Source organism: Nycticebus coucang, chromosome 10 (genome assembly GCF_027406575.1).
Source record: "Nycticebus coucang isolate mNycCou1 chromosome 10, mNycCou1.pri, whole genome shotgun sequence".
Taxonomy (NCBI): Eukaryota; Metazoa; Chordata; class Mammalia; order Primates; family Lorisidae; genus Nycticebus; species Nycticebus coucang.
In genome coordinates, this window is record NC_069789.1 from 107,547,918 (window position 1) to 107,568,096 (window position 20,179).

At 43.8% G+C, this 20,179-nt stretch overlaps 1 protein-coding gene across 7 annotated transcripts; it reads right to left on the reverse strand.

The window, feature by feature from the left end:
- Nucleotides 1-1,888: 1,888 nt before the first annotated feature.
- On the reverse strand, nucleotides 1,889-19,616 carry LOC128595640 (zinc finger protein 264). 7 transcript variants are annotated; one of them, XM_053604397.1, is made up of 5 exons: nucleotides 19,203-19,616; nucleotides 18,646-18,744; nucleotides 16,483-16,609; nucleotides 15,241-15,336; nucleotides 1,889-11,082 (listed from the first exon to the last, which is right to left on the reverse strand). In XM_053604397.1, the coding sequence occupies exons 1-5, from the start codon at nucleotides 19,239-19,241 to the stop codon at nucleotides 9,470-9,472; spliced, it is 1,974 nt and encodes a 657-aa protein (XP_053460372.1). In that variant the 5' UTR covers nucleotides 19,242-19,616; the 3' UTR covers nucleotides 1,889-9,469. The 7 variants fall into 7 exon arrangements, with proteins under 7 accessions (XP_053460372.1, XP_053460373.1, XP_053460376.1 ...); XM_053604398.1 differs by lacking the exon at nucleotides 18,646-18,744; XM_053604401.1 differs by lacking the exons at nucleotides 18,646-18,744; nucleotides 19,203-19,616 and adding an exon at nucleotides 15,427-15,524 and having other exon boundaries at nucleotides 15,855-16,606.
- Between the last annotated feature and the right edge of the window lie 563 nt (nucleotides 19,617-20,179).

Here is a 20,179-nt window from a genome sequence, read left to right on the forward strand (position 1 = left end):
CTCTACTGAGGGCGACAAAGTGAGACTCTGTCTCTATAAAAAAAAAAAAAAATAGCCGGGCATTGTGGTGGGTGCCTGTAGTCCCAGCTACTTGGGGAGCTGAGGCAGGAGAATCAATTGGGCCTAGGAGTTTGAGGTTGCTGTGAGCTGTGACGCCATAGCACTCTGAAGGTGCCCACGAAGTGAGACTGTCTCAAAAAAAAAAAAAAGCTTTACTTTTGTTTTTCCTTAAACCATTCAGTTGCAAGACATACTTATCTGTAAATTAAACACCAAGGTTTTCTGCTTGTTCTTAATTATGTCACAGAAATAGAGACCTAAAATTTCTAGGATTTGTTCAATGCCTTAACATGTCATGAAGGATCCAGGCTTTTTCTCATCAACCCTATACTGTCTTCAAAGTATTAGCTTTCTTCCTCTGGTCACAGTGATACAAGATTCTCCCCCCGATTTTAGGTTGGAAAGGGGACCCCAGTTTTCCTAGGCTTGGGCAAGTTCATGAAGGGAAACACCCTGACCTTTTGCCCTGAGCTGGAGGGACTGCATTCATTCTTTTGTCAGTAACACTCTTTAACGATGAAAACATGTTTCTATTTCCCAAGTCCTGGCCAAATATAATTCTCAAGACCTAATACCCCCTAGATAAAGACCCCAACCCAACTGGGTGTAGAGACTCCCTAGTTACTTTAGTTCTTTTCCCCCTTGCAAAAGCTCTGGTGCTTTTTACTTTTGTATTCCTTTCTAATTCAAATAAAAGTCCTATCTTACCACTGATCTGTGGTCCATGGGTTCATTCTTCGAAACCCCCAAGACCAAGAACCTACTGAAGAGCAAAATTCTGGTATCAACAGGATGACAACACCACTGCCCATCATAACCGTATGCAAATATGTCCAAAGAAAAAAAGGGAGCTGGAGATGAAGCTTTCAATTGTGCATGGGTGTTTTCTTCATGGGGGACAATTTTTCCAGAAGTACCACAAGATATTCTGTCTAGTCACTTCATGCTGGACTGAGACAATGTCCCTACCCAGGTGTGTCAGAGTTCCCGATAAGAGAGGCATGTCAAGCCACTCAGGGCTAAACAAGGAAGCACCATGTTGGTTAGGATAAAGGAACACGGGAAAAGTGTGGCCAAAGCTTTTAGTTGTCTTTTTTGAGCAAGAGCCTCAAGCTGTCACTTTGGGTAGAGTGTCCTGGCATCACATGTCATAGCTCACAGTAACCTCCAACTCCTGGGCTCAAGCATGTCTCCTGCCTCCACCTTCCAAGTAGCTGGGACTACAGGCGCCTGCCACAATGCCCGGCTATTTTTTTGATTCTAGCTGTCTTTGTTGTTTGGTGGGTCTGGGCTGGATTCGAACCCGACAGCTCAGGCATATGTGGCTGGCGCCTTAGCCATATGAGCCACAGGTGTCGAGCCTTAGTTGTCATTTTTGAGGTAAAGAGTGGGCAAGGCAGGGTATGCAGGGTACATAAGTTTGGGGTTGGTTAGTCTGAATTATTTCAGTGAGCTCCAAAGTGTAGGGACTGTCCCCAGTTGCTTGTTATCTAGTCTTGGGGTGATTAAAGATAGTGGCTCCAGGTGGGAGAACTTAGACAGATCGCTGGCTTGCTCACATGGCATATGAAAGGCAAGCTGGCAGGAGATTCTAGGAGCAGTGATCTCTAGAAGCAACAAGGACCCACTTGTCCAAATATCAGAATAAAATGCATGCTTAATACCTGAATCTAACTAAAGGGAAGCAGTATACAGGAATTTAACGAGACAAACCAGATAGTCTGACTACAAGGCCCATGGCTCAAGACAGTGTTTCAAAGGAGGAAAAGTAAGCTGCCCACTTAGAATTTAGCTGAAATCATACAATTTTAAAACGTGAACATCTCACGTAGTCTCACTTTATCACCCTTGGTGGAGTGTTGTGGCATCACAGAGCTCACAGCAACCTCCAACTTCTGAGCTTAGGCGATATTCTTACCTCAGTGTCCTGAGTAGCTGGAACTACAGGCGCCCGCCACAATGCCCAGTTATTTTTTGTTGCAGTTATCATTGTTTAGCTGGCCTGGGCTGGTTTTGAATCTGCCAGCCTTGGTGTATATGGCTGGCACTGTAACCACTGCTATGGGCACCCAGCCAAGTCTGGCAATTTAAAAATAAAAAAAGATGTGAACATATTTGCGGCAGATTCAAAATCTTTAACCCTCTAAAATCAAGGGCAGTATCACTGGGCATTCCACTCCAGCATGGGAAAGGTCACTCCTGGATCAGAGTCTGAGTACATACTCCCACAAACCAGACTCCCATAGGTCTCCAGCATCCTGTCTCCATAGAGGGCCTCTCAGATGGAGTTAACTGCTCTCACTCCCACCCAGAAAAACTCAGACATATATCCATGACTGAAACATACTCTTTAATCGCACTTAATTCCAAAATTATGAACCCTGTAGTTCTTACAACTCCCTGAAATGATGCCAAGAGGTAGATTCCTTTTTTTTAAATTTTTTTTAAGAGCTAGTTTCAATAGCAACAAAAGGATGAGAAATCATTTACATGTGCTGTAGAAATACAGATTGATCTGGCCATTGCTCCTTTATAAACAAAGACAAAGGGAGCATTTGCAAGTTAGACCACTTGAAGTCCCATATATACATAACATATATATGGCTTCCAGGAGCACATATACAGATGGTGCCAAAAACATGTATATACATTTTAAGAAAGGAAAAACCATTAAAATTGTAATTTTTTCTTTGGATAGGAAAAAAATGTAATTATACTGCTAACAAAAGATGGATACAAGTCACATTGAGCACCTCTTGTAACTCCAGAAGTCAAATGTCATTTGAGCATTACAAATTTTGTATTTTTTTTTCTTAAAATGTGCATTTTTGGTGGCACCTGTGGCTCTGTGAGTAGGGCGCTGGCTCCATATACCGTGAATGGCGGGTTCAAACCTGGCCCTGGCCCAAACTGCAACAAAATATAGCTGGGCGTTGTGGTGGGTGCCTGTAGTCCCAGCTACTTGGGAGGCTGAGGCAAGAGAATCACTTAGGCCCAAGACTTTGAGGTTGCTGTGAGTGTGATGCCATGGCACTCTACCCAGGGTGATTCTTGTCTCAAAAAACAAAACAAACAAAAAAAAACCCAGCCTTGAGCAACATAGCAAGACCCCGTCTCTACAAAAAATACAAAAATTAGCCAGGCAGCACATGTTGGCACACATCTGCAGTCCCAGATACTGGGGAGGCTGAGGCAGGAAGCTTACTTGAGTCCAGGAGTTTGAAGTTGCAGTGAGCTATGATAACATTACTGCACTCTAGTCCAAACAGTGGAGCAAGACCCTGTCTAGAAAAGAGAGAAAGAAAAGAAAGAAGATGGAAAGAAGGAAGGAAAGAAGGAGGGAGTAAAACAAAAACAGAAATGAAAAATAACTGGTCAAGTTCTAAGTATGACAGAGCAAAAAATCATTGAGGTCAAAATAAGGCCGACAGAAATTAATCGATGTACAGAAAATAGACCAAAAGAAGAAAAATGAGAGTCTGAGGGACCTGTGGGAGTATAACACAAGATATACCATTCATACTATTAGTCTCTGAAAGAGACAAAACAGTGGGGATGAAGAAATAATGATTGAAAAGCCCCTGAATATGGCAAAGGGCACAAACCTAAATCAGATCAAAAAGCTAAGCAAGGCTCAGCGCTTGTAGGTCAAGGAGCTAAGGCACCAGCCACATACCCCTGAGCTGGCGGGTTCAAATCCAGCCCGGGCCTGCCAAACACCGATGACAACTAAAACAAAACAAAACAAAAAAAAAATGGCTGGGCGTTATGGCGGGTGCCTGTAGTCCCAACTACTCGGGAGGCTGAGGCATGATAATTGCCTAAGCCCAGGAGTTGGGGTTGCTGTGAGCTATGATGCCACAGCACTCTACCCCCTACCCAAGGACAATAAAGTGAGACTCCATCTCAAAAAAAAAAAAAAATGCATTGAGGCTCTGCACCTGTAGCTCAGCGGCTAACGCACCAGTGGCTACATACACCGGAGCTGGCAGGCTGGAATCCAGCCCAGGCCTGCCAAACAACAACTACAACCAAAAAATAGCCAAGTATTGTGGCTGGTGCCTGTAGTCCCAGCTACCCTGGAGGCTGAGGCAAGAGAATCGCTTAAGCCCAAGAGTTGGAGGTTGCTGTGAGCTGTGATGCCACGCACTCTACCCAGGGCAATGCAGTGAGACTCTGTCTCAAAAAAAAAAAAAAAAAACAAAAACATAATAATAATACTAGGCTTGGCGCCCGTAGCACAGTGGTTACGGTGCTGGCCACATACACCAAGGCTGGCAGGTTCAAACCCAGCCTGGGCCAGCTAATGAAAAAAACAACAATGGGGCGGTGACTGTGGTTCAAAGGAGTAGGGCACTGGCCCCACATGCCAGAAGTGGCGGGTTCAAACCCAGCCTCAGCTAAAAATTGCAAACAAACAAGCAAAAAAAACAAAGCCAACTGCAACAACAAAAAAAGTAGCTGGAGAATACAAATGGCTACATACAATAACTAAGAAAATGCCATGAAGGCTATGTTGAACAGTTTGATGAGAATATTTCAGATTGTATATGAAACCAACACATTGTACCCCTTGATTGCACTAATGTACACAGCTATGATTTAACAATAATTAAAAAAAAAAGTAGCTGGGCTTTGTGGCAGATGCCTATAGTTTCAGCCACTTGGTAGACTAAAGCAAGAGAATCGCTTGAGCCCAAAGGTTTGAGGTTGCTGTGAGCTGTGACACCACAGCACTCTACCAAGGGTGACATAGTGAGCCTCTGTCTCAAAAACAAAAACAAAAATAAAAAATAATAATAATGCATTAAGATACATATAGATGGTCCCTGACTTATGATTGTTTAACTAGTATTTGGCTTTACAATGGTGTAAAAGGAACATGAGTTTAGTAGAAATCCCATACTTTTTAAGATTTTAATCCAAAACTCTTCATAAATGCTTTATTCTAGAATAGGCCTTGTGCTAAATAATTTTGCCCAACTGAGCACATATAAAGTAGGATAGGCTAAGGTATGATGGTCAATAGGTTAGGTATAATAAATATTTGCCACTTAAAAAATTTCCAACTTAACAGGTTTCCTGAACTGTAAACTCATCATAAGTCAAGGACTATCTGCACTTAAGATCACTATAGACGTATTAAATTAAATTCTAAAAAACTTGTAAGTAACGCATACAGGGAGACAAGTAAAAACTCCAAATAACAAAGACAGGACAGGAACAATGAAAAGGGAACAGAAACAAAAATCTAATCATAAAATGGCAGATGTAAGCCCTAATGTACCAATAATTATTTTAAATTTAAATGGTCTAAATATACCAATTAAAAGACAGACATATGCAAAATGTAGAAAAAAGCATGGACCGAATATATACTGATCACAAGAAACATACTTTAAATGTAATGAGATAGAAAAAGCTTAAAATAAGATTAAGAAAAATAGGCTTGGCGCCCACAGCTCAGTGGTTAGGGTGCTGACGGCTACATACATGGGGGCGCGTGGGTTCAAATCTGACCTGGGTCTGCTAAGCAACAATGACAACAACAACAACAACAAAATAGCCAGGCACTGTGGCAGGCGCCTGAAGTCCCAGATACTTGGGAGGCTGAGGCAAGAGAATCGCTTAAACCCAAGAGTTTGAGGTCATTGTGAGCTATATGATGCCTCAGCATTCTATGGAGGGTGACATACTGAAACTAACTCAAAAAAAAAAAAAAAAAGATTAAGAAAAATATAAACAATGCAAACATTAAACAATGTAAGAGTAACTACAACAATATTAGATAAAGTATTGAAAAGGGTATTAATAGGCAAAAAGGCCATTATAAAATGATGAGGGTCATCAGCAAACTTGTATATATAGGTACCAAATATAGCTTTTAATTATGTGAAAAAAGTGGTAGAACTTCAAAAGAGGAAATACCACAATTACAGTTCAAAACTTTAACAGACCTCTCTCAGCAATTGACAGAAATACTAGACAAAAAAAAGATAAAGATGATATAATCAATAAAATTGATAAATGTCATCTATCTTTTTTTTTTGTAGAGAGAGAGTCTCACTGTACCACCCTGGGGTAGAGTGCCGTGGCATCACACGGCTCACAGCAACCTCTTAACTCTTGGGCTTACGCGATTCTCTTGCCTCAGCCTCCCGAGCAGCTGGGACTACAGGCGCCCGCCACAACGCCCGGCTATTTTTTTGTTGCAGTTTGGCCCGGGCTGGGTTTGAACCCGCCACGCTCGGCATATGGGGCCGGCGCCCGACTCACTGAGCCCCAGGCGCCGCCCAATGTCATCTATCTTATCTGCTACCTTCATGATCTAGTTGAAGAACGTGGTAAAATAAAAAAAATTGATAAATGTCTAAGAATAAAAGAGAATAAAGAAAGTATAAAGAAAGTAGACACATTTCCAATATCAGACATAAAATGAGATGTAAGTACAGACCCTATTGCTACAAAAGAATGAGAGAATACTATAAATTAGAAAATGTAGGGTGGCGCCTGTGGCTCAGTGGGTAGGGTGCTGGCCCCATATATCGAGGGTGGTAGGTTCGAACCTGGCCCCAGCCAAACTGCAACAACAACAAAAAAATAGCTGGGTGTTGTGGTGGGCACCTGTAGTCCCAGCTACTCGGGAGACTGAGGCAAGAGAATCACCTAAGCCGAAGAGCTAGAGCTTGCTGTGAGCTGTGACGCCATAGGACTCTACTGAGGGCGACAAAGTGAGACTCTGTCTCTTAAAAAAAAAAAAAAGGAAACAAAACAAAAAAACTCCAAAATTATCCCAAGCAAATGGAATGATGCTAAATGATATAGAAGATGAATTATACTCTACAAGGCTGGCTCAATACTCAAAACTCTGTCAATTATATCAATAGGCTGTAGATGGAATAACCAAATAAACAGCAGTTGACAAATTCAACACTCATTCATAACTGAGTCTCAGTAACCTAAGAATAGAGGAATTTTCTATACTTGATAAAGAACGTCTATTAATAAAAGTTAACAATATTAACCAATTCAATGTTATATTGCAAGTCCAAGTTTGTATAAGATAAAAAAGGCAGTAAGAAGTATATAGATGGGATGAAAGAAAACTATCTGCAGATGACATTTCCATGTAGAAAATTCCCAGGATTCTTTTTTAAATGGTGAAAAAGAGTAAGTGCACTCAGCAAGGTTACAGGACAGCAAACATCCAAAGATAATTATATTTCTGTTTACTACCAAATACCATATGGAAGTGAAAATTTAAATTTCAGTGGTTAGGGTGCCGGCCACATGTGGTGGGTTCAAACCCACCCTGGGCCAGCTAAACAACAATGACAACTGCAACAAAAAAATTGCCAGGTGTTGTGGCGGGTGCCTGTACTTGGGAGGCTGAGGCAAGAGAATCGCTTTAAGCCCAACAGTTTGAGGTTACTGTGAGCTGTGACGCCATAGCACTCTACCGAGGGTGACATAGTAAGATTCTGTATCAGAAGAAAAAAAAAAACAGTGCCATTTAGTAACTCAAAAAGAAGAACTGGGGTGGCACCTGTGGCTCAATGAGTAGGGCACCAGCTGAGGGTGGCGGGTTCAAACCCGGCCCCAGACAAACTGCAACAAAATAAGTAGCTGGGGTGGCGCCTGTGGCTCAAGGAGTAGGGTGCTGGCCCCATATACAGGAGGTGGCGTGTTCAAACCTGGCCCCAGCCAAAAAAAAAAAAAAAAAGAAAAAGTAGCTGGGCGCTGTGGTGGGCGCCTGTAGTCCCAGCTACTTAAAAGGCTGAGGCAAGAGAATTGCCTAAGCCCAAGAGCTGGAGGTTGCTGTGAGCTGTGACGCCATTGCACTCTACGGAAGGTGACAAAGTAAGACTGTGTCTTCAAAAAAAGAGAAAGAAAAACCAACCAAAAAAACACCCTAGATGCAAATTCTGACAAAAATGTATAGGTTCTACACATATCTACTGAAAATTATAATACTAATGAAATAAACTGAAGAATCCTTAACTAAACAGAGATATACTGTATTCATGAACGGCAAGACTCAACGTGGTAAAGACACTAATTCTCAACAAATTAATCTACAGATTTAACTTTCTGTGAAAATCTAAGCAAGATATTTTTATAAATTATACAAACTAATCCTAAACTTTTATGTAAAGTGAAATGAAACAAAATTTTAGTTTTTTTCTATTTTTTAAAATTTTTTTGCAGGTTTTTTTTTTTTTTTTTTGCCGGGATTTGGTTTGAACCCGCCACCTCAGGCATATGGGGCCGGCACCCTACTCCATTGAGCCATAAGTGCCGCCCTGCAAAATTTTAAAACAATTTTAAATAAAAACAGAAACACAGCACTACCCAATTTAAAATTTTACCACGTAACTATAGCAATCAAGTAAACCGACAGATGAGGACTGAGAAATAGTTTGTTACATTTTTAAACCTGCATGAAGAAAGGGTTTTTCTCAAAAAAAAAAAAAAAAAAAAAAAAAGCCTTAAACAGTCTTAACTGGTACACTAAATGTGGCCTTTCATTCATATAGCCTTACTGCCTTTAACACAAATATTTCATGGCTCGAAATCCCTGTTTTATTTTCTTTTTGAGACAGAGCCTCAAGCTATCGCCCTAGGTAGAGTGCCGTGGCATCACAGCTCACAGCAACCTCCAACTCCTGGGCTCAAGTGATGCTCCTGCCTCTGCCTCCCAAGTAGCTGGGACTACAGGTGCCTGCCACAACGCCTGGCTATTTTCTGCTGCAGCCATCTTTGTTGTTTGGCAGGCCCAGGCTGGATTCAAACCCGCCAGCTCTGGGGTATGTGACTGGCGCCTTAGCAGCTTGAGCCACAGGCACGGAGCCCTAAGATCTCTATTTTCTCATAAAAGCAGTGATTCTCAACCTTCCTAATGCCACGGCCCTTTAAAACAGTTCCTATGGGTCGCAACCCACAGGTTGAGAAGCGCTGCATAAAAGGTTTTGTTTCCCAAGAGTAAAGACTACTGTGGAACATAGAAGATGCGCAATGAAGTTTGCAGCAGACTTGCCCTCAGCTAATTATCCTGACACTAGACAGCAATGAATGCACACACAAGAAACAAAAAGGGTCGAGGTCCTTTATCTCTGAAATACTTCTCTTGTCCTAAATAAACTAAGGAATCAATAACAAAGTGCCATAGGCTTGGGAGAGAAGTCTGTGCCTGCATTTCATTTTCTATAGCTCCTCCTCTAAAAAAGAATTCCTGAGATAACACTGCACTGTAAACTAAGGAGAAAGTAATAGCTAGTTTTTCCTGTATGTACAATAACCAGTGGTTCTCTCTCCAGAATGAATTCTCAAATGCAGAATAAGGCTCTAGGCTGGGCTGATTGTTACCATGACTTTGTGGATGACAAGTAATACTCTGTAACAGGATTTCTCACAGTGAAGACACTTGTGGGGTTTCTCTTTGGTATGCACGATCAGATGCAGAAGTTGTTTCCTTTGGCAAAAGATTTACCTCAGTGGTTACATTCACAAAGTCTTTCCCCAAAAGGAGTTCACGGAGTGTAACTGAGGTTTGCACACTTGTAAAAGGTCTTGCCACATCTGTTACACTGATAGGGTTTCTGCCAGAATGCATCCTTTGATGCTGGGTGAGGGATGAGCTGCGACTGAAGGCCTTTCCACATTCACTACACTTATAGGGTTTCTCTCCAGTGTGGATGATGGCATGTCGAATAAGGTTTGTGCTCCAGCAAAAGGATTTTCCACACTCAACACATTCATAAGGTTTCTCTCCACTATGAATACGCTTGTGTCGTGTGAGGCCTGACATGCGGGTGAAGGCCTTTCCACACTCCACGCACTCATAGGGCTTTTCTCCAGTGTGAATGCTGAAGTGACGAATAAGGTCTTTCCGATTGCTAAAGGCTTTCCCACATTCTTTGCACTCAAAAGGTTTTTCTCCAGTGTGGGCCCTTTTATGAAGGATAAAAGTAGAGCAGTGGGTGAAGGCCTTTCCACATTCACCACACACAAAAGGCTTCTCCCCAGTGTGAATCCGCTGGTGCCTCTTGAGGTATGACCTGTGGTTGAAGGCCTTCCCACACTCCAGGCACTCGAAGGGCTTCTCTCCAGTATGGATGACATAGTGGTGAACCAGGGCTGCGCTCTCCAAGAACACTTTTCCACATTCACTGCACTCATAGGGCTTCTCTCCAGTGTGAGTCTGCTGGTGCCACATGAGATATGATCTATGTTTGAAGACCTTGCCACACTCCAAGCACTCATAGGGATTCTCACCACTGTGAACGACATAATGTCGAAGAAAACCTGGCCTATGCCGAAAGACCTGCCCACATTCTGAGCAAACAAAGGATTTTTCTCCAGTGTGTCTCCTGTTATGCAAGACAAAATTAGATCGATGGGTAAAGGCCTTTCCACACTCATTGCATTTATAAGGTTTCTCTCCACTGTGAATCCTCTGGTGCTGTGTAAGGTATGATTTGCGGTTGAAGGCCTTTCCACACTCCATGCATTCATAAGGCCTCTCACCAGTGTGGATCATGTGGTGTTGAAGGAGATGCGTGCTCTTAATAAAGGTTTTTCCACATTCTGTACATTCGTAGGGCTTAACTCCAGAGTGAATTTTCTCATGTCCAGCAAGGAGGTGTTTCTTGTTAAACACTTTTCCACATTCATTGCACTTAAAGATATTTTCTTCTTCCTGAAGAATGGGATCTTTACCTGATCCATGTGAGTTAACGGCTGTATCTCCTGGACAGATTTGTTCTTGTATAATCCTTGAACATGTACCACCAGCTGTCACTAAACCATCATGTTCAAGGCTCATTCTCCCAGGAAGCTTCTCCTGGGGATCTGTCTCTGGTCTCAAGTGTCCTTGCATTTCAGATGGCCCATTCTGATCCTTGCCTTGCCCCAGCTGGGAGTCGCCTGAGACTCCCTGTGTTAGCTGTTCTTGGAGTGAGACTTCCCTAGGCAAGGCTTGCTCACTAGTAGGTTCTGGGGTCTTAAGTTTTTCTTTGTCACCTGAAAGAAATCCAATACACAAAATGGGCTGTTATTATTAACAAAGAAAGAACAAAATTACCATTTCTGGGAAAAACTGAAGATGAAAATACTGCTTCTATGTCTGTTATGTTCTGTATCTATGAAACTTGAAACTCAGGTTTGCAAATTCCTTCTTTCCTGGTCCTAGGACTCCAGATATCTTGAAAGGGAGACATAGAGGATGGGTCAGGGGACAATGAATCTGTAGTGGAGTCACCTTTACAATTCCAGACTGGACATAGGCAGACTAACAAATAACAACATTGTGCACTAGGATTCCTCTAGGAGAGGATGTTCCATGTTGTTACAAAAAACTAGGAAAAGGCACCTAATGCTGCCCACATGGAACATACAAGTGAGCAATAAAAGAATTAATTCCCCAGAGAAATATTTGGTTTTCTTTTGAAGTCATGGGAAGTAACCTCCAAATACCAGGTATTCCCTAAATGTTGTTGTTGTTTTTTTTCTAGTTGCCCTTGGTAGAGTGCTATGGCATCACAGCTCACAGCAACCTTCAACTCTTGGGCTTAAGCGATTCTCTTGCCTCAGCCTCCCAAGTATCTGGGACTACAGAAGCCCACCATAATGCCCGGCTATTTTTTTGTGGTTGTTGCAGTTTGACTGGGGCCAGGTTTGAACACGCCACCCTAGGTATATGGGGCCAGTGCCCTACTCACTGAGCCACAGGCATCGCCCTCCCTGAATGTTTTTTTTTTTTTTTTTTTTAAAGGAAAGGTGCCAACAATGAGAGGGGTTAGAGATTTTATTCATTCTTTTTTTTTTTTTTGTAGAGACAGAGTCTCACTTTATGCCCCTTGGTAGAGTGCCATGGCCTCACACAGCTCACAGCAACCTCCAGCTCCTGGGCTTAAGCTATTCTCTTGCCTCAGCCTCCCGAGTAGCTGGGACTACAGGTGCCCACCACAGCACCCGGCTATTTTTTTGTTGCAGTTTGGCCGGGGCTGGGTTTGAACCCGCCACCCTCGGCATATGGGGCCGGCGCCCTACTCACTGAGCCACAGGCGCCGCCCTCCCTGAATGTTTTTTATATTGTTTTTTTACATTGAGGGCCATATTTGATAGCTTATACAAAGAGCTAACTCATTACAGACCCTTAAACAGTTCATCCTGGGAGGATGACTCAAGCTAAGGTCTGGACAAAGTCACAACATTATCAGTTTAATCTGTGGAAACTGAAGGAGTGTTCAAGAGCAAGCCACATACATAATGATTAAATCAAATGTGTTTATGTAATAAACTTCCATAAAATTCTCGACATTGAAACTCTGATGAATTTCTTGAGTTGGCAACACTCTAAGCACATATTGCCATATACCAAGGCTGGGAAACAGTGAGTCCCTGGGACAGAGGCTTTGTGTTGGGAAATTTTCCAGCCCTTACAGAGGGAGGCCATTATAGTAAGTCCCCTACAAACTTCTGGATGATGTACGACTCACACTTATAGACAAGGGCTATTACAGGGAATGAGTAACCATACCTGTTCCAACTTACCTACAAATTCAACTTAAGAACAAATCTTATTCGTAATATCTTATTCGTAAACTAGGGACTGCCTGCACTACTAGAAAATCTAGAGGAAATTAATAAAGTTTTTGAAACATACAATACAACTTCCCAAGCTAAATTGGAAATAAACAAGAATAGTCAAAAGACCAGTAACAGGGCAGTGCCTGTGGCTCAGTTAGTAGGGCGCTGGCCCCATATACTGAAGGTGGCAGGTTTGAACCCAGCCCCAGCCAAACCGCCTGTAGTCCCAGCTACTTAGGAGGCTGAGGCAAGAGAATCGCTTGAGCCCAGGAGTTTGAAGTTGCTGCGAGCTATGATGCCATGGCACTCTATCTAGGGCCAACAAAGTGAAACTGTCTCAAAAAAAAAGAAAAGAAAAAAAGAAAAGGCACATAAATCAATGGAACAGAATAGAGAATACAAAAACAAAGCCTACAACCAACTGATGTTAGACAAAGGAAACAAAAACATACACTGGAGAAAGGATGTCCTATTCAATGAATGGTGCCAAGTAAATTTGATAGCCACACGCAAAAGAATAAAACTGCATATCTATTTCTCACCATATAAAAATTAACTCAAGATGGGTTTTAAAGAATTAAACGTAAGGCCTGAAACTGTAACGATTCTATAAGAAAACAGGAAAAACTCTTCTGGAAGTTGACCTAGGCAAACACTTTAAGACTTCAAAAGCAAACACAATTAACAAGAAAAATAAATGGGAATTAAAAAAATTTCTCTGAGGCAAAGGAACAGTGAAACTACAGATAAGAGAGGGTAATGTGAACACCTCATGACCAATCAATACAAGGAAGCAGACTTTACTGTCAACATCAAAATGTGCTAACACATTAGCATTCATATGCTGAGACATCAGTGCCTGGCAGTTAACTGTCTGGATTACCACATCATCAAACTGATGAAGATGGAGCTGATGAGTTGTCTGAGGTGGTAGACAGTCTTCTAATCTGCTTGGATGGCAGGACCATTCACTGAAAACTGGGAGGTGATAGGAGTGAGCAAGATCATGGGTTCTTATTAAGGCATGTTGACCTTTGTGCTTTTGAGATATTCAAGTAGAGATGTAGAATTTAAGAGGGGAGAAGAACTAGAATATGCTAGAAAGGGCTGAAGAGGGAAAGCACTAAGATAACTCAAAGGCTGGCTCAGTGGCCTGATGGACTAACACAGAAGGAAGACCATGATTCTCCAGGGACACCAATGAACATACCAGAGATGCTGCCAGTGCCCCCAGCAGCTCAGGTTTGGGACAGAGAAGGCCAAATATCTATAACACAGGAGATGGAGGACGATAAGGGCAAAGACTGCTTTAGTGTCTGCCACTCAGAGGATAGGTTGATAGAGAAGGAAGGAAAGGGCGATAGGCAGGATACAGCTAGAGAGAGAAATTGGGAAAATAAGAAAGACCTTTTTCCTCAAAGTTCAGAAGAAAATGTGAAATAACATTTTTCATTATGACTACTGTAACTTGAAAAATACTCATAATGGCTCAGCGTCTCTGGCTCAAGCGACTAAGGCGCCAGCCACATACACCTGAGCTGGCGGGTTCGAATCCAGTCAGGGCCCACCAAACAACAATGACGGCTACAACCAAAAAATAGCCAGGCACTGTGGTGGGTGCCTGTAGTCCCCGCTACTTGGGAGGGAGAGGCAGGAGAATCACTTGAGCCCAGAAGTTGGAGGTTGCCGTGAGCTGTAATGTCACAGCACTCTACCCAGGGTGACAGCTTGAGGCTCTGTCTCAAAAAAAAAAAAAAAATAAATAAATAAATAAAAATAAAAATACTCATAACTTAATCTGCTGAGTTAATTATTATGGCTCACTGTACTTTTATGCATTAAGGAGGAATTGCATGACTATACTGCCAAACAACCCAATGACATAAAAACGATTGTTACTACCATTTTTCAGAGGACAGATTGTAGTAGACTTGAGTAGACTGCCAAAGCATTTGCTTTTTTTGGACACAGCTCAGCCACATTTCCCAGATCTGTGCAGCCCCCTGTAGCTAAAACCCTAGCTTCTGCGGCTGGAATGTAAAGTGAGTTTATGCTTTTGGAAGTAGTTGCAACTGCCTTTGCTCTTAATTATCTGACAGTGGATGTCAACGCAACCTTAAAACAGGCTGATGAAGGCACCAGAGTCCCTGAATTATTGTGTACTACACAGTTCTCCACAGATACACACACACCTTGGTATGAATGAGAAAAAGTTTTCTTATGCTGAAACCCTGAGATTTTGGAGTTTGTCTGACACAACAGCTCCATTAACTTAATTGAACTTACATTCAAAGACGTGAGATCATACAACTTCACTAAAGCCACAGAGCTGGTGATCACCAAGCCAGGTTTCAGGCCCACGGTGTTGCAGCCCTGATACAGATCTCAGATCATCAACCTCACTCCTCTCTAGGGGCGAAGATACGGGTGATGGGGCTGGGAAGACAGAAGTATGAGTAAAAGGGCTCCAGATCTCCCAAATTCCTAGAGAGGCTGCAATGAGAAGCTTCCCTGAGATTCCAGGGCCAGTGGTCTTTACCCAGCCCTGAGCCTACGGGGCCACCCAGCTACCCGGATCTTGGTTCCTACCTGGACAGTGTCCTTGGAAGAGGTCTTTCCTTACTGTCCATGGTGTCTGTCTGTGCTCTAGCTGGTAGATCAAGACAGGTCTGGGAATAGGACACCCTGTACATGGAGAAAGCAATTGGACACATGGATTGTGACAAAAATAAAGACCCTGCATCCATTCTGGGACTTCAGGATGGGGGATCAGACCTTGGAATGAAGTTACTTCCATCTGCATAAACAAAAACCGTTTATCCATTCTGGGACTTCAGGATGGGGATCAGACCATGGAATGAAGTTACTCCCATCTGCACAAACAAAAAGCTATTACATGACCCAGAAGCCAAGAGCATGCCATGCTGTGCTGCCAGGATAGGTCTACTCTTAAAAGCAAGTCAAAACCTAATATTTATAGACTATAACCATGTCAAAGAAACTGTGCCAAACAATATACATGCATTACGTTATTTAAAAATTGAACTTTACGGAATAGAGAAAAGCAGACATATTTCAGATATTGCCTCATTTTACTCAAAACAAAGCATGCATCTTCTTCACTGATCCCAGTCCTTTTTGACCTCCTAAGCAATGCATTATAGCATTCTTCCTCTAGACCACAGACTGAAGGACAATCCTACCTGAGGATTTTCTCACAGCATCTCCAGGACGTCTACATAGCTATCAACGCTATTTCATAGGTAATGAAAAGCAGGCTTGGGCAGATAAAGTGATTTCTGAAGAACACAGAATTGGTGAGTGGCTGAGCCAATAAGGAAACCCAGGGTCCAGCCGTCTGCACTCTCTGTGCTGTTCGAACACAAAGCTCCCCAACAATGCCCAGAATGTGCTGCATCCATGCATGGTGACAATGATAATCATGGTGAGAATGACAGTAACAGTGCTGGTGGCAGCAGGGATCCCAAGGCGCCCCCCTCCCTACCCCTACACACAGCCTGGTCTCCCAGGCACTATCCCGAGCCCTTTTCATACAATAATCTTTTTACCCTGGACACAGCCAGAAAAGTGTATCAGACAGTTGCTCACCTCATCAATGAGCACTCTGAGATACAGATAGTTCGGTAACTTGCCCAAAGAATACTCTGTTTTGTGCGCAAAGAAATACATGGAGACCAGGTAGGAAGTGAGTCTAAAAAATGAGAATTTGTGGGAAGGCAAGGCAGGTTCCAGAGGCCTTCCAGGCTGGATGGTAAAGACCAAGAGAAAGGAATTGGCAGGTCCACTGCATGATGGAGGGGAAAGCCTTACCCAGAGACATCAGTAGTCTACAGTTTTCCATCATCACCTCCTGGTACAGGGTTCGCTGAGCTGGGTCCAGTTGCCCCCATTCCTCTTTGGTGAAAGTCACAGCTATATCATCAAAGGTCACAGAAACCTGGAAAGTCAAACAGAGGTAGTAGCATTAGCTTTCAAGCTGCTGAATGTGATTAGAGGTTGCCTATGCTTCACTGGAAAAAGCATAGAGATCAAGGCATGAATCAGTGAGTACCTATTAAGTCCCAAGCTCTGTGTTGATCTCAAAGGCAAGTGGATGTTGCTTTGGAAATAATATACAGAGTAAGGGAATGAAGCCTCCTATATGGGAGCCATTAGAGAACGACACAGAACAATGGGAACTTGTCAATTCTGAGACAAGGACACTAAGGCCTCTAAGAAATGAGGAGAATGAGAAAATAGTGATGATGATAATAATAGCAGTAATGGTAACAACAGCAGTACTTCAGCCTTACTGGTTCAGCTAAGTGCCTGCCTCACAATGAAGGCTTCATAACCTGTATCAAAGAGACCAAACGTCCCCAACTCTGAAGTCAAACTTTGGAGTTTGAATCCAAATCTTTGATGTCTGGTGGCTGTGTTACCTCCTAGACAGTGGTTTATTTCATAATAGTTCCCACTTCACTAATAACAGTTTTGAGATTTAAGGAAAAGATTAAGGTCAGGTATGGTGAGGTAGCTCACAATTGTAATCCTAGCACTGAGAGGCCAAAATGGGAGGATCACTTGAGGTCAGTAGTTCATGACCAGCCTGAGCAAAAGTTGAGACCCCATCTCTAGAAAAAATAGAAAAATGAGCCAGATGTGGTGGTGCATACCTGTAGTCTGAGCTATTCGGGAGGCTAAGGAAGGATTATTTGAGTCTAGGAGTTTGTTGTAGCAAGCTATGAAAACACCACCATACTCTAGGTGAGGGTGATGACAAAGCCAGAGTCTGTCTCAAAGGAAAGAAAGAGAAGAGTGGAAAGAAAAGAAAAGGAAAAGAAAGGAATGGCCAGGTGCGGTGGCTCACACCTGTAATTCTGGCACTCTGGGAGGCCAAGGCGGGTAGAGCTGCTTGAGCTTGAGCTCACAGGTTCGAGATCAGCCTAAGCAAGAGACCTGGTCTCTAAAAATAGCTGATCATTGTGGCAGGTGCCTGTAGTCCCAGCTACTGGGGAGGCTGCAGCAAGAGAATCGCTTGAGCCCAAGGGTTTGAGGTTGCTGTGAGCTATGACACCACAGCACTCTACTGAGGGTGACAAAATGAGACTCTGTTTCAAAAAAAAGAAAGAAAGAGAGGGTGGGAAGAGAAAGAAAGATTATTCAGGGCTTTGTGTGCTCTGGGATTTTTATTAATCCTCCCATAGCCCCTGGAATCAATCCAGTCATCATCTTCACTTCACTGTCAATGACTTCAGGTTATAGAAGTTTTACTTTGAATAGCTGGGCGTTGTGGCGGGTGCCTTTAGTCCCAGCTACTCGGGAGGCTGAGACAGGAGAATCGCTTAAACCCAGGAGTTGGAGGTTGCTGTGAGCTGTGTGACGCCACAGCACTCTACAGAGGGCCATAAAGTGAGACTCTGTCTCTACAAAAAAAAAAAAAAAGAAGTTTTACTTTGGGCAGCCCCTGTGACTCAAGGAATAGGGCAACTGCCCCATATACCAGAGGTGGTGGGTTCAAACCCAGCCCCGGCCAAAAACTGCAAAAAAAAAAAGAAGAAGAAGAAGAAAAAGCTTTACCGGGCGGTGCCTATGGCTCAAGGAGTAGGGCGCCGATCCCATATGCTGGAGGTGGCGGGTTCAAACCCAGCCCTGGCCAGAAACCACAAAAAAAAAAAAAAAAAAAAAAAGAAAAAGCTTTATTAATTTACCTAGAGAAAGCAACAAACAGGATCCTAGAGGGTTTAGGACAATGTTGGACGTGGGACAAATAGTGTAACCGGACACTTCATTATTATACTGAATTTAAAGTAATGAGACTGTAAAGCATTTCTTCTGTTTTTGCTGTTAAATCCAGTTCAATTACCCCCGAAAATCTGTGAACATGGACAAAAGAAACTGAGCCTTCATCACTGACCTCCAAAAAAAGGCATCAAAAAGGGTGGCATCTATTTAGGGAATAACAGGGCCCATAACAGCTTCCCTGCACTCTACCTGGTCCTTCCACACTCTCCGGGAAATTCCGCCTCTTTTTGCCTTAGATGATGCAGGCCGAGGACATGAGAATAAAGACCTTTGACTGATCTCTACAAGCTGAAGAAAGGTGAGACACAAAGTATAAGACCAAAGACCACAAGATCTCCCCGTCCGTGTCTCAGCAGGGCAACCTCACAGATCCTTCCGGGCCTCCTCCAACGGTCAGTACACCTCGTCTTTGTCGCTGCACTTCTCTCGGAGGCCTGAAATGCCCCGACCCCTAAAGCCCCATGCCCCGTTGGAATTAAGTACAAGCGACCAGGGTGGATGCCTGCATGATGCTTGTGTGATGGGTGCCTCGGGAGTAAATATAATTCCTTTTTTCAAGAACTTATCGAGCTCCTTTCAAACGACAACCTTTAGGGTTGGGGATAAGATAATTAGAAAATCTGTTCCACGTGCCAAAACGAAAAACTGCAACAATAAATCCATGAGGCAGCTTGGCCGCCACCCGCTTCAAGAACAACCTATGCCCCAGCAGGGGTCCAGCAACTATGAAATCTCCATCCACTCACCTGCATCGGGGCCGTCAACGACGCCACCGCTGCAGTCATCACGCGGCCCCTGGGTCGCGCAGGGCTGGAGAAGCGAGCAACCACTGCCCAGTCAGCTTGGCTAACCCCCTACCCGTGCCCTGCCCAGGGCAGGCGACCCGGGGCTGCTGTCTCCTTAGAAGAGATGGAGTACGAGGAGCCTTGGCGCCGCTCTTGGCGACTGCGGGGCTCAAAGGCGAGAGGAGAGAGGCCCCGGCCCGGCGAGCGACCAGGGAACACGCCTGCTATAGGAGCTCTCCTTCGCACAAAGGTGTAACGGGAATACCTATCTTTGTTCTCTGCTCAGTCCAGACAAGAAGCCTAAAACACGATACCGGTGCGGGCCCTCAGGAACTCAAAATCACTCGGGATCGAGGAAAAGGGAAAATGGCGTCAGTGGCGAACAACCCGGAAGTCCCGCCTCCGCCGGCGTGGGCCACAGGAAACCGCCCAGCACCCTCCTCCGGCAAGATGCGCAGCCTTCTGGTTAATGTGGTTTCTCTGTATACCGCTCGCCGTAGGAGCGGCTCATCCTGCGGATTTTTCTCCGTGTGGAAAGCGCCGCAGGACTCGAGCATGTTCTTAGACTCACCTATTACGTTGGGCTTAGTTTAGGAGGTGGGAGTGCGAGAACCAAGGGGCAGTGACTGTCTGTTCTTCGCTCGGGGAAATCGAGGCTCGGGCAGCAGGGACGTCCGATGTTCAGGCTCTCTGCGCGTCTGGTGACAGTCCCCTGGCCGATACCGCCTCCCCGGATCAACTCATGGGCGGACAGGCAAAAAAGCAGTCTAACAACCAAATATACGTCAGTATTTCTCCCTTTATTGTCCAAAAGGTGCTATAATACATTAAGAATCCTACGCTTGGGGTGGTACCTGTAGCTCCAGCGGCTAAAGTGCCAGCCACATACACCAGACCTGGTGGGTTCCAGTCCGGCCCGGACCTGCCAAACATTGACA